At 32.8% G+C, this 15,029-nt stretch overlaps 1 protein-coding gene across 1 annotated transcript in view; it reads left to right on the top strand.

The window, feature by feature from the left end:
- Positions 1-15,029, top strand: part of LOC126778163 (octopamine receptor Oamb) — a 159,657-nt gene that overhangs the window by 122,766 nt on the left and 21,862 nt on the right. The window contains exon 3 of the mRNA XM_050501603.1: positions 8,238-8,380. Within this exon, the coding sequence (XP_050357560.1) occupies positions 8,238-8,380 (143 nt within the window). The remainder of the gene's footprint in view (positions 1-8,237; positions 8,381-15,029) is intronic.

The following is a 15,029-nucleotide window of genomic DNA, read 5'->3' as shown; positions in this document are numbered from 1 at the left end:
TATCAAATGAATTCAATGAACCGACATACGGCTTCTATTGCTTTATCATATGTATGTTTTTGAAGTTTAAATAATATTTAAACAAAGTCGCAATAAATTCTATAAGTTCGAGGATTAGCGCGTACATATGGATAGAAAGATAGACACAAAAAACAGATTCTTTTGCTCTTTTTTATCGTGTATACTCGATATATATGTTCTATTACTTGAATTATATCGACAACGCTCGATTTTTGGTAAAATTCAAAGTACAGACACACCGTTTCTACTGCTTCATCACGTGTATAGACAAACTTTGTATCAGTGATATCGGTCTGTTTCCATTGATAGAATTATTTTGTTTTCTGACAATATTAAAAATTAATGAAGTATCACTACTATATTAAGCAATATCACAGATGCCTTTAACCACTTCCACTTGTCACGGGGTTCACGTGTGTAAGGGGTTACTGCCACCAAGACCTTTACATTAATAAAAGTCGTCATAGAGATTATAAAATTTTAATTATAAAATTTACAACATAAAAATCAGGGGGTGGGCCGTTGACAGTATCTGATCAATTAAGTTCACATAAATAAAATATTATGAGTTAGCTGTAGATGAGTTCGCATCGGTTAAAATTAAGTGATAGATTTATTAAATAGATAGTGCAATCCTGAACGCAGTGTCACAATGTGTGAGCAAATAAATATAAGCAGTGCGAAGCAGCAAAAAGCACCAGCCGCAACAGCAGGCCACTGGACTAGCAGCCTCTCTTCCACAAAACAGCCTCCAACAGCTCCAAATCAGCAACAATTCTTCGGCAAAAAACAACAAAAGAGTGGATCAATTATAATTATGTATCAAAAAAAGAAACGGACCTAAAGTTAATCCCAGTGGAACATTTTAGTACAAACCCGATATAATAAAGTAATTGAATACCATCAAACGTATAGTTGATTTCTTTGATTCAAGTATAAAGAAATAACATCACGAACGCTTAACACTATATTAGGAATGGTTCTTACTGATAAGAGCAATTCCGACCGTATTTTCTTATGGCAGTGCCTTTAAATAAAAACTTAGGGAGGCTTAACATCATATTATTACTTTCATGCGTAAGTTCATGCATCTATTTATAATGTTTATTCTCTTTTTAAATTTGAAATAAAGCAGGTGTGCTGTAGTAAAAGACGATAAGAGATGGTAAGTGGTCACCAACGCCCATAGAAATTGGCATTGTAAGAAATGTTAACCATCGCTTACATAGCCTATGCGCCAACAACCTTGGGACCTAAGATTTTATATCCCTCGTGCCTGTAATTACACTGCCTCACTCAACCTTCAAACCAGAACACAACAATACCAAGAACTGCTGTTTTGCGGAGGAATATCTGATGATGATGATCACTTTTAGGGCGCGTGCACACTACTATGTTTATTCCAATGATAGGAGGAGTAAAGAAAAATAAACCTTCTAATAGCTTTGTCATATAATTCACTACGCCAATATATTTATTTAAGTAACAGCCTATGAATGTCCCACTATTGGGCTAAGGCCTCCTCTCCTTTTTTGCGGAGAAGGTGGCCTATAATCTTGTCCGCCTTCCTATTCAATAAAAAAAAATAATCGAAGGATATTAAAATTAATAATTAAATTTGATATTAATATATAAAGAAAAAGTACAATTTATGGAAAGTTCGGTTTATGTCACATTAAGACGGTGTTGTAATGAAAATTTAAAAAAATCAAAAAATGTTATTTTAATTTAAATTTAGGATACTGTGACGTATTTAATTAGCAGTAAATAATACTGACACCTTTTTATTTTTTTATTATAACAGATTGGCAAATGCGCCTGGTAATTGGTCACCAACACCTATAGACAATGGCTGTAAGAAATGTTAACTATTCCCTACATCGCCAATGCGCCACCAACCTTGGAAACTGAGGCGTTATATCCCTGTAGTTCCAACTCACACGTCAAATTCGAAACACAACAATACTATGTTTTGCGGTAGAAAATGTATTCGGTGGTACCTGCCCAGATGGGCTTGCACAAGACCATCAAATCAACCTACAGCTGGATAAAAACTCCTACCACTAGATAAAACTTTACTTTTACATATAACGTTTTAAGTATTTTTTATTAATATTTATTTTTGTTATTATTAGCAAATACTTACGTTTTTATTTGATACCGTTATAGTCTGCGAACGTTATTCGGTACATCAATAAAATGAGTTAGTTTTTCTTTTCAGACGTAATGAAATTCTTTGTCAATTCGACAAATCCCTGCCTACTTGGTAATGGGAACAAATCCGTGAAAAACGAGACCAATACCGTCCTAAATGGGTCGGATTTTATTTGTTATAACACGCTTAAAACTTTGGGATGATATTTCTTACTATCAATGAGAAAATTGCAAGATATTGCTATTATCCTAACTAATATTATTGTAAATGCAAAATTGAGTTTGTTCATTTGTTTCTTCGTAACGCCTTTAACCTTTTAACTCAACCGATCATCATGGAATTAGGCATAAAGTTGTCATAGGAAACTCAAGCGGATGGAAAGTATTTGTCTTATAAATTGCAATATTAAATAGATATATATTTTAATATACAATACCAAGGCGGACGAGCTTATGGGCTACCTGGTTGTAAATAGTCACCATCGCGTTTAGACATTGTCGCTGTAAGAAATATTTACCATTCCTTATATAATAAATGCACCACCAACCTGGGGAACGAGTAAGCCAGTGCAACTACTGAGTTACAATGGCTAACCGACTCTTCAAATTGGAACACAAAAATACTATCCATCTTAGTTCCCATAATGCCCAATTTCACAAGATTATATTAACCTTTAATTAATTTCAATTAAAATTATTATCAATACTAATTACAATAAATTTCTAATTTAATTCAATTTAACTATCATAAATTATTAGTTGTTATAATATGTTATTTATTAATTATTAGAAAATGTAATTAATGTTATATATTGGTCACTAAGTTGATACGTAATTAATAATAAGCATTCTGTAATTACCTATAATTAAACGTGCAATTAATCTTGTTTAGTCTACATTATATATTGTTTTTTGTATTATTGTAATTTTTTTTTGGTATTTCGATATTAAATAACTAGCTAGCACTAACGGAATACCCATGCACATTATTATTCTTATACTTGATATACAATAAATTATTCGAGACATATGCTAATCGATTTTAAAAAAAAAAACAAAAACTTTTTTTAAAATCTTAAATCCTTGAAGTTCTGCCATTTTATTTAATATGAAATCACTTGTGCTTAAAATATACAATAAAGAATAATGGCTTAGAATCCCGTGGAACGGTAATGGCGTCCGTTTTGCCTCTTTCCATTCTATTTTATTCAATAGTACTGTATTTTCTCTTCTGTATTTCTACTTCGAACGAATTATTTATCAATGTAACATTTAAATATGGTATTTACTTATAGATTAAAATGAATACATAATATATAGATTGAAAATAAAATATTTATAAGATAAAGGATAATGGATAACAAAATACAACTCATTCGTGTAAAAAGTATGGCTAAGAATCAATATAAAAAAATGTATTCAATAACCATACATGTATACACTTATATTGACAATCATGACGGCGGCCAATCTCAAGAGTGATTAACCAACAGCGTATGTCATATTATAGTACAAATGTGTGCACAAACACAGAGAAAATATATTTCAGAGTTCAGGCGCAGGACTAACGGCTTTACGTGCTTTCCGAGGCACGGGATTGTACATACTTCCAGACTCCGGACTGCCACTGAGAACCCTCGATATGAAAACTCGATGGCTTCTTATTGGCCCGATCTAGAGCTTGAACCCAGGACAAAGATCTGAGCAGTTATATCTAGCAAAAACACCAACAAGACACTTATATTAAATAAGTATGTATTTATATGTACATGATGATAATGTGACATGCGACGGAGATGTGTTTGTGAGGAGTGGATGTGACTATAAAAATATAATAAAAGGGTTTAAAAAACACACATTTAGGTTTCCTCACGATTTTTTTTACACCGGAACACAAAAATAACAAGTACTGCTGTTCTGCGGTAGAATATCTGATGAATGGGTGGCACCTACTCAGACGAGCTTGCACAAAGCTCTATCATCAGTAAGTTTTCTTCACCATCGAATAAAGGATAAATTATAAATACAAATTGAGCACATAAAAATTCAGTGGTGCATGCTCGGGTTTGAACCCACAATCATCGGTTAAGATTCACGCGTCCTAACCACTAGACCATCTCGGTTTTAATTCACACAAAGTTATCTAAATTAGAAATTGATATAAAACTCATCCTTTTCGAACGATAAAGCCACTTTTAGTACAAATTTATTTAACACGAAAAATCAATAAGTTATATATCAATATCTTTTAAAATTTACAAGAAGGCACGTATTACTCGTTTAAAAAAAAACGACACATTATATTTTATTTGAAAAGCAATATTAACCCAAAAATTGTTCCCGAAAGAACAACTAAATGTTTACTCTAATAAAACGAAAGAAGCCTACCGTATAAAAAGGTCGATAAAAGATGAAACCGATCGGATTCATCTGCCAGGAGAGTCGTTATGAAACTGCGTTGCTAGATAAATTGGTTACCAGTTTTAGGTTACATGAAAACGTTCAACAAATAAATTATAATAACTATAATGCGATATTGACAATTCGATATTCGAAATATTTATAATAATATCCTGCTCACTTGTGGTAGAGATTTGTGTAAGCTCGTCTGGGTAGGTACCACCCTCTCATCAGATATTCTACCGCAAAACAGCAGTATTTGGTATTGTTGTGTCCCGGTTTGAAGGCTGAGTGCGCCAATGTAATTACAGGCACAAGGGACATAACATCTTAGTTCTCAAGTTTGGTGGCGCATTGGCGTGATGTAAGCGATGGTTAACATTTCTTACAATGCCAATGTCTATGGGCGTTGGTGACCATTTACCATAAGGTAGCCCATATGCTCGTTTGTCCGTTCCTATTCTATATAAAAAAAGTACACGTTATACGCATAGATTACTATCATACCTTAAAAAAAGAAAACAAAATTAAGAGTCATACCAACTCTTTATATATACACACATTAAAGATACATTACAGGACACATAATTAAAATGAATCAAAAATAAAATACAATCTAGTATTATCCCTTAATCCCTTTTTTTACTGTAGAAAAACGCATTACGCGTTTCCCCCACGGGAACAGTGGGAGGGTATGTGGGGCTCGCCGGGTGTCCTAGGCTCCGAGTGCGCCCCGAACATCGGAATACCCAGTAAAAAACCAGCGATACTTTTTCGTCTTAACGAGGAGCGCCACGGGATCGCTTGCGCATGCTACCGTGACAGTATTAATCCTGAGTAACACCTGCATGACGAGTATAGGGCTTTCTTCAAAAATTACAAATAACTTCTAACACGCGGAAATTCGGTTAAAGCATTACGTATTTATTTGAAAGTTTACAAACTAATAGGTCTAAGGGTAAAAGTTGCCATACTTATAATATGTAACCACGACATGCAAAAATGATACTTAGCATCTTAAATAATAATGAAAGAAAAGTTAGATAAAGTAAAAATAAATGTCACAAAATTTGGAAGTGCAAAATGAATTATAAGTGGCATTAATATTGCAATACTACTAAAAACTATATAATAACAAAATAAAAACAACATTAATAAAACTGAGATTAGTTGTTATTAGCCAACAACGAACATCTTAGAGTCATAAATTTTACAAGCTTATTTGAAAATACATCGATATCTGACTTATTATGTAATGAGTTATACTGTCTGATTAATCTATTAATGGGGGAGTATATTCCTAAGTTAGACTTGGGCTTTTAAGTGTAAAAAGGAATATACTTATCAAATCGAGGCGATTTAATGGGACGTTTATTTTTGTTGTAGAAATTAATTGTGACCAATCGATTTTAGCGTTAACCACACTATGAAGAAAAGACATATACAAATAAAAAGACATATATAAACTTCTACGTATCGTCAGTGTTTCCAATTTGTAGTACTTTAAACGGTCATAGTAGCTCGGTAGTTGCTTAGTAAGTTTTTCACGGTAGCAAAGATACCAAAGAAATCTCTTCTGGATTTATTTAATGTTTTTCTTGTAAATTTCATAATGGGGGTTGCAGATAATACTACAATATTCAAGGCAGCTTCTTACTAAGGTTTTGTAAATATGAATTTTTGTTTTTGGGTTGCGGAAATCTTTACAGTTTCTGATAACAAACCCTAATATTTTATAGCAAATTTTTGTCATTATAGCAATATGTCTATTAAATTTCAGTTTATTATCGAATATGACACCAAGGTCTTTTATGAATTCTACCATTCTAAGCGATGAGTTATCTTTTTTGTACTTGCTAGGCAAACATGTATAATTTTGCGTATATTTTTTTTTTTTTATACAATAGGAAGGTGGACGAGCATATGGGCCACCTGATGGTAAGTGGTCACCAAACGCCCTTAAACATTGGCATTGTAAGAAATGTCAACCATCGCTTATAGCCAATGCGCCACCAACCTTGGGAACTAAGATTTTATGTCCCTTGTGCCTGTAATTACACTGGCTCACTCACCCTTCAAACCGGAACACAACAATATCAAGTATTGCTGTTTTGCGGTAGAATATCTGATGAGTGGGTGGTACCTACCCAGACGAGCTTGCACAAAGCCCTACCACCAGTACAAAGCCCTACCACCAGTAGTTTTATATTGGATATAAAAGCATTTATCAGTGTTAAGTTCTATACGATTACTTTTGCACCACTCAGCTAGACGGCTTAAATCGTCTTGCAGAAGCGTAGTGTCCAATTGGCATGTAATAGGTTTTAATATTTTTAAACCATCAGTAAAGAAAAAAAAATCAGAATGCTTAAAGTAATTACGGATGTCATTTATAAATATATTAAACAGTATTGACCCTACTGTGATGTCCTTTATGGCCCCTGCCTTTATAAAAAGACTGAAAGGAAAATACAGAGGATACAAAATTCTTGTCTAAGATTTTGTTACAATATACCTAGATATTCGCATATTACACCTTATTTAAATTCCAAGAATATATTAAATATGAAAAATCGCCGTACACTTAAATAATATACTTTCACCTTAAAATATCGTAAAATTCCCATTTATTTGGCGAATAAACTTAAATGGTCTGAAATAAAAGAATCCAATTGTAGATTGAGCCGAGTTCCGCGACTAGTACTGCCTATACCACATTTGCAAGCATTTAGAGGTAGCTTTCGTTTCGCTGCTTCTAAGTGTTGGAACGATATCCCACCTCCGATTAAGAACAGTACGTCTCAAAATAAGTTTAAGGCACAATGCAAGCAATGGCTTCTATCTATGCAAAAGACGCAATGTGTGTAACTAAACTTCAATATTTAATTGTTGCTTTGATTGTAATCTATTAAAAATATATCTCTATTTGTTTAAACATTTTAAATATTTTATTATTATTTTATTTTCATTTTTTATTCAATATGAAATATTTTCCTTTTTCTAGAATTTAAAAAAAAAACCTTACTGTTTTAGTAATGCTTGCAAGCATGTTTAATCATGTTTTCTTTTATTTTAGCCTATTTTGCGTGTTATAAATTGTCTTAACTTTTATTATTTAAGTAATTTTATCTCCTTTTACCTTTTACTGCACTGAATGCAGCGTTTGTGTTGGCAGCATATGTACAAGGCGTAGACTGAAAAGCAGCCTAGCTGAGACTACGACCTTTTCACCAAATTATTGTTAACTCTTTTTTTATGGTTTTGTACCTTAATTTTATTGTCTTTGTTTATTTTTGGTGAATAAAATTATTTATTATTATTTATTATTATTATTAAATGTGATCCTTGAGGTACGCCGTATTTTTATTATTTTTTGTACCGTATTATACTTTTGTAATTACAGTCACATTTTTTTAAATTATTTACCATTGAGGTGGCTTATTCTATTTAGCAATGACGCTTTTTAAACTGATGTGACCCTTTATTTTCCGCCGTAAAAAATCCTTATGCGTCCCTTATATATGGGAATGCTGGCTGAGAGCCAGACTACCTACTAAAGTCAACGATACCGAGTCACTTAACCATTAATTTGCTTCCCTATTAGCAATGGAAAAATGAATAAAATTTTGAAATATGATTGAGGTTATCATTTAACGTCACAGGTAACTGCCTGGTGATAGCAGCGGTGCTGTGCTCTTCGAAACTGCGTAGCGTGACTAACTTGTTCATCGTGTCGCTGGCGGTAGCAGATTTACTCGTCGGGGTGGCAGTGCTACCGTTTTCTGCAACGAGAGAAGTGTTTAAGGTGAGTAAGAAATGTATTTATTAAGTTCACAATTATATAGATTAATCTCTTACAATGTATCGTTAATTCAAAATATCAATAATATTAATAAAATATGCGTCACAACGACAATTCCTGGGACATTTTTTTTTTCCTGGGACATTTTTTACATACGGCCATCTGATCCCAAATTAAGCTTGTACAAAGCTTGAGCTATGGAAACCAGACAACTGATATACTACATTACTACTTTTCTTTTATAAATACATACTTATATAGATAATTACACCCAGACTCAGGACAAACAGACATGTTCATGCACACAAATGTCTGTCCTGGGTGGGAATCGAACCCACAACCTTCGGCGTGAAAGGCAAGTATCTACCAACCACGCCAACCGGGCTCGATTCATTTGCTCTTATCTCAATTATTCGGAGTAAGCACAATATCTGTCTTTAGTCATATATTAAGTTACTTTAATATCGTACAATCTCATACATTGCGTTGTATACACACATATTCATGTCCAATATACTTGTAATATAGTATTCATTACTCCGCAGATGCTAATAGCATGAACTCCTTTTAGCTTTTCTGTCCCTGGCTCCTTCTAAGTTTGCTCTTATTTGTAGCAGAATTTTATTTCTTTACGATATTTTCTTTCACCGTCAAGCACAAGCTCATGAAAATTCAGTGATGCTTGCCCGGGTTTGCACCCACAATCATCGGTTAAGATTCACGCGTTCTAACCACTGGACCATCTCGGCTTTACTAATGCTGTTATTTACTCATTATATATTCCACCTATTTTCGTCACTCCACACATGATCTCAGCATTCTCATCTCGTCTGAATAAATTCGCTGTATGATCGCCACTTTAGTGGCCCAACATACTAATCAGTACACGACAATAATTGTGATGGCAGTTCAAAAGATGGTCCTTTCTCTTTACGTTAATTTTGAGAGACTACTTATTATAATTGATGATATTTCGTCCATCCAAAACATATATTTTATTATTTTAAATATGTATGTTGAAAACTATTTTATTTAATCAGGTTATTTTACTAAGAAAACTTACCTTATCAAACATTTTTGCTAACACGTTTAAAACGGCTTTATTATATCTAAAGTACCTATCATTCGCATAATTAAACACTTTCCTGTCCCACTATCCACGAAACCGTGGATATTGGAGGGTAAATTACATATCAAAATAAATATCGGCTTTATTATGAACCACTAAAATTCAATTTCGTGTAGCCTTATTGCTTTTTTATGCAAAGTTTTAATTTTCGACTCTATGATGAAAAACGCAACAATCAAAATGCTTTAACGTTGTTTTAGTAAAAAATACAAGCATTAACCGAATACTGGATTAAATAATTTTAAATCGTAATGTTTAAGGTCTAAGGTTCAATTTCGATTGTATTAAAAAATGAATGTATTTAAAACGTTATTAAACAAAACTGGAACAAACAGAAAGAAGTACGTAGCGGCAGAAATTTCGAGTAGTAAACGGTGAAAGAATGACTTAATACACCTCTGTGGCTGAAGCTATGAGAGGGTTTAAGCATTTCAGAACAGAAATAGCACGTAAACTTTCCATATCTTAGCCTTGTTTATGTCTTGATTTTTTTCTAGAAACACCAGAGTTATTTATTTATTAGCGAACGTTGATTTTACTAGTAAATTAATATTCAAATCATTATTCGCGCTTGTTCCATTTATTTGGGATCAGTCTTTTGTAAAACTGACTTTGTAAAGCATGAGTCTTAGAAATGCTTCCTCACCATACTGACTCAAATGAAACCCTTGAAAATTCCCTTGAAATATAAATATATAAAAGCAAAATACGTATCAAGGGCTGACTCAACCCGAGATCCCCGAGCCTATATGTTCGATTAATTGCGACATTTAGCAAAGTTACTCCCGGCGCCATGAAGATGCTCGCTAAGAACGGATTTTACGCAAACCCAAAATACATTTTATAATACATACAAAATACATACAAAATGAACCCGTACAAAGAATAACTGGCAACTAGTTCAATGTAAAAAATACATTTATTTATTAATTGGCATTAAAAAACTAATACCAGTTCAGAAAAAAAATAAGCTGACCTGAGAAGAACCGGCGAAAGAAACTCAGAGGAAGTTTTGTTATCATGAATTGTATTTGTTTAAAATTTACAAAATTTTTACTTCAAAAAAGAAATGGGCGGAATTCGATCGTTTCATATTTTTATCTTTATATTATAAGTCGAGATGGCCCAGTGGTAAGAACGCGTGAATCTTAACCGATGAACGTGGGTTCAAACCCGGGCAAGCACTTCTGAATTTTCATGTGCTTAATTTCTGTTTATAATTCATCTCGTGCTTTTCGGTGAAGGAAAACATCGTGAAGAAACCTGCATGTGTCTAATTTCATTGAAACTATGCCACATGTGTATTCCACCAACCCGCATTGGATTAACATGGTGGAATAAGCTCCAAACCTTCTCCTCAAAAAGGGAGAGGAGGCCTTAGCCCAGCAGTGGGACATTTACAGGCTGTTACTTACTTACTTATATTTTTATCGATTAGTCAAACAATGCTGTCTTCTTCTGTCGAATGTCAAATCAATAATGACAGAAAGAGTGAAATCAGTGTTTAACTAAACAGCCGCCAGACAATGTTGTTAAGTGAGGCCTTAAATGGTAATGACATTGATGTGTGCGTTTGAAACAATCCAATATCTCACAACACTCACGTATTTAAATAGTAATTGCTCTATTCTACTCTACGAGAAACCCCCTACTTATTTACCCTATCATACTAATGTATGCAATAATTTCGAATAGTACATAATATTATTTTCAAAAATCGTTTTAATTATTTGTTCTTCATGCAGAAATGTTCTAAAATAATAATAGATATATTATTGAAAGCTATTTAAGTGTGCATTGCTCGTGTGGTTATACTCATTCTACGTACGATTAAATTGAAGAATATAGTTTTGAATGGACATGTAAATCTCCGTGCATTTATGTGTGTATGTGAGAAAATTCCTTTTCTATGTATTCATGTGTACGAGTGAATCAGTGTGATAATCTATATATGCAATGTACGTAAATACACACAGGATTGGTTATTTTGCATTCAATTTTATGTTAACGCACATTGGCATTGTAAGAAATGTTAACCATTGCTTACATCACCAATGTGCTACCAACCTTGAAAACTAAGATGTTATGCCCCCTGTGCCTGTAATTACACTGGCTCACTCACCCTTAAAACCGAAACACAACAATACCAAGTACTGCTGTTTTGCGGTAGAATATCTGATGAGTGAGTGGTACCTACCCAGACAAGCTTGCGCAAAGCTCTACCATGTAGGCGTTGGTGTATATTTGTGTAATTATATTTAATTTTATCGCAAGTGGTGAATTAATTTTGATTGAATAAACAACTTAACGACAAACTACAATTACAAAAAAAATCTATTATGAAATAAATTAATATACTGGTAGCAATATTCGAGTAGGCTTTTGCATCACCTTCACATAATATATTAATGTAAAGCTACAATCGATTTCGAATGTAGATTCTACCGGGAAGAACTGGCAAAAAATTAGGCATTACTCTTTTGTCCTAGTTAAATTACAGAGTTATATTAATTATATAAAAGCGGAGATGGCCCAGTGGTTAGAACGCGTGAATCTTAACCGATGATCGTGAGTTCAAACCCGGGCAAGCACCACTGAATTTTCATGTGTTTTATTTGTGTTTATAATTCATCTCGAGCTTGACGGATAAGGAAAACATCCTGAGGAAACCTGTGTCGAATTTTACTTAAATTCTGCCACATGTGTATTGCACCAACCCGCATTGGAGCAGCGTAATGGAATAAGTTCCAAACCTTCTTCTCAAAAAGGTAGAGGAGGCCTTAGCCCAGCAGTGGGACATTTACAGGCTGTTACTGTATTAATTATATAAAATTAAAATATATATCTAGCTTGAGAATCAACAGACACTAACCTACGCTAATTTATCATTTCAAAAACAAATTTAAAAAGCTTTTATTTAACATGATCTGTCTGTACTCGTATGTTTCTCAAATATTGGAAACTATTCTGAGCCCGCATTTTCTGGGGGAGTCCAGTGTTGGTACGAAAAGCCTGTGTTGTTCCTTGGGGTTCAACCTGGCTTCATACCTAATAACAGCAAAATCGATTTATAGGTTTAGCCGTAAAAACGAAAACGTAAAAGAAGCTGACACAGATACAGAGTATACAGCGTTAATTTCGTATTTATATATATTTTTTTTTAAGCCTCCCCCATAGAACGCCTACCATTCCGATCTTGGGCAGTCCGCATCCATTCCGAACCTGCCACCTTTTTTAAATCATCGGCCCATCTTGTCACAGGGCATCTTACACTACGTTTTCCTAAGCGTGGTCTCCATTATAACACGTGTCGGCTCCAGCGGCCATCAATGCGCCTGGACTAAGGCAAATACCCCCCTATTTATAATATTAGTATAATTTATTTTTGTAATACTTCTAACTACGTTACTAATGATAATAAAATCTAGTATACTAAAATTAAAGATCACAATATTAAAAACAGTCCTAAAGAACCGAGACAATTTGTTTTTGCATTGTCTTGTTGTTTGGTACAGACGGATGCGATCACTATCAATACAAAGACACAAAATAATTATAATATTATATATAAGAATAAAAATAACATGTATTTTAATATATATATATATATATTTAAGTGGTTAATTGCTTGATGATATTGAAACGAAAAAATCAAATTATTTAAAAAAAAACTATAAGATTTTGTTGTTTCATTACGTTAATAGTTTGAACTCTAATACACATATATATAACAAAACAAAATCTATGACGACAATATAAATAATTTAAAAAAAATTAAACTTGTATATATATTAAAAAAGGTTTTTAGTTTTTTTTAATAATTAGTTTTCTTCGTTTCAGTATCATCAAGCAGTTAACCACTTAAAATATCTTGATAATCCATTCTATTATTACTGTTGCAATACAATATATATAGTATTAATATACACACACAAAAAACGTCTACTTATCGTAAACACAAAGCTTCAACTAGGTCAGATTTAATGACCTTTTTATTGATAGCATCTACTCTATAGTCGCGCTTCGAAACAAACTCTAACAGCATGCATTATTAATCACTCTTGTTTAGAAAGGTGTAATGGATCGAAAATTTTGGTATTTAGCATAGGATACAATAATATTTCATTTGTAAAATATTACATACAACACAGCACAGCGAACAAGAATAAAAACATTTAAATAACTAAATCTAAATTAAGTTTTATATATATAAAAATTTTAAAATGAAATTGGCCCTCTAACCTTATTATATTTAGCATTATTTTAATACAAGCATCGTCGCGTCATGGGAGCGCAATTTTAAGTCGATCAGACCTGTTAAAGTTGATAAGACCCTTTTGTCAAATAAAACATGCTGATGATGATGATAGATCACATCAGGTTTCAAACAAAAAAAAAGGTATTAAATGCAACAGATAGACACACAGATACACAGAGTACAATTACGTATCCTGGGACATTTTTCCCACACGGCCATCTGATCCCAAATTAAGCTTGTACAGAGCTTGTGCTATGGAAACCAGACATCTAATTTATATATTTATATAGATAATTAGACATTAGGACAAATAGACACCACAACCTTCGGCGTGAAAGGCAAGCATCCACCAACCACGCCAACCGGCTCATCATCATCAAATAACACAAAATATATTTTAATAATAAAATTATCTTATGTCAAGCGAATGAATGGTTTTGTCAATGTCACCATTAGTGGAAATATACATAAAGTATGTATTTATGTCTTTAATAAATGTAATTTATGCTTTTGTAAATACGTTTGTGTAAATGAAATCTTAAGCTACGTGTTATATGCTTTACAACTCTTAAGATGCTAAAGTTTGTTATACTACAGCATATGAAACATAACCCCGGACCGATCGTGATCAATAAAAAATGTGCGTTTTACCGCTTTTTATTTATTTTCGTAGTAATAAAATTTTAAAGAAATAATTGGTATATTGCATACCGTTATGTAAATACATTGTTTTATTTTATCAATTAATAAAGGCCGAAAGAGCTTCGCTCGGCTCTTATTGAAACTTGTTTATTTTGTGAAAAATTACATTTTTTTCACGAAAAACATATGTAGGTAAACTTAAAAAGCAAAACCATATCTAAATACGAAATCATTAGAATCATTTCCGAGATACACGAAACAAAATACATACATTTAATTTTAATATTATAAGATAAGAATAAATATTTTTGAATGACGAACAAGGTCATAAAAAATCTCTACTGCACGATTTTATTTATCGACGCAGTCGAAAGGAACTAATTTAAGCTGTATTTTATTTACACAGCTCTGGTGCAGGCTAATAAAGCAAGGTCGCTTTTGTTTAATCGAAAACAATATTTACTTAGTACTTATTTAACTCAGACGAAATAGCATTTGGAGTAGAAATATATAGTAGGGGATTTATTTTAGTATCCCCAACATGATTTAAAGCGAGTAAATAAGCAGTTGCAAGGACTTCATTTATCACAAATTGACTCCAATCCACCTGATGGTAAGTGGAT

Source organism: Nymphalis io, chromosome 25, assembly GCF_905147045.1.
Source record: "Nymphalis io chromosome 25, ilAglIoxx1.1, whole genome shotgun sequence".
NCBI classification, from domain to species: domain Eukaryota; kingdom Metazoa; phylum Arthropoda; class Insecta; order Lepidoptera; family Nymphalidae; genus Nymphalis; species Nymphalis io.
The sequence above is the reverse complement of the archived record's forward strand: the minus strand, read 5'-3'. Positions and strand labels throughout refer to the sequence as shown.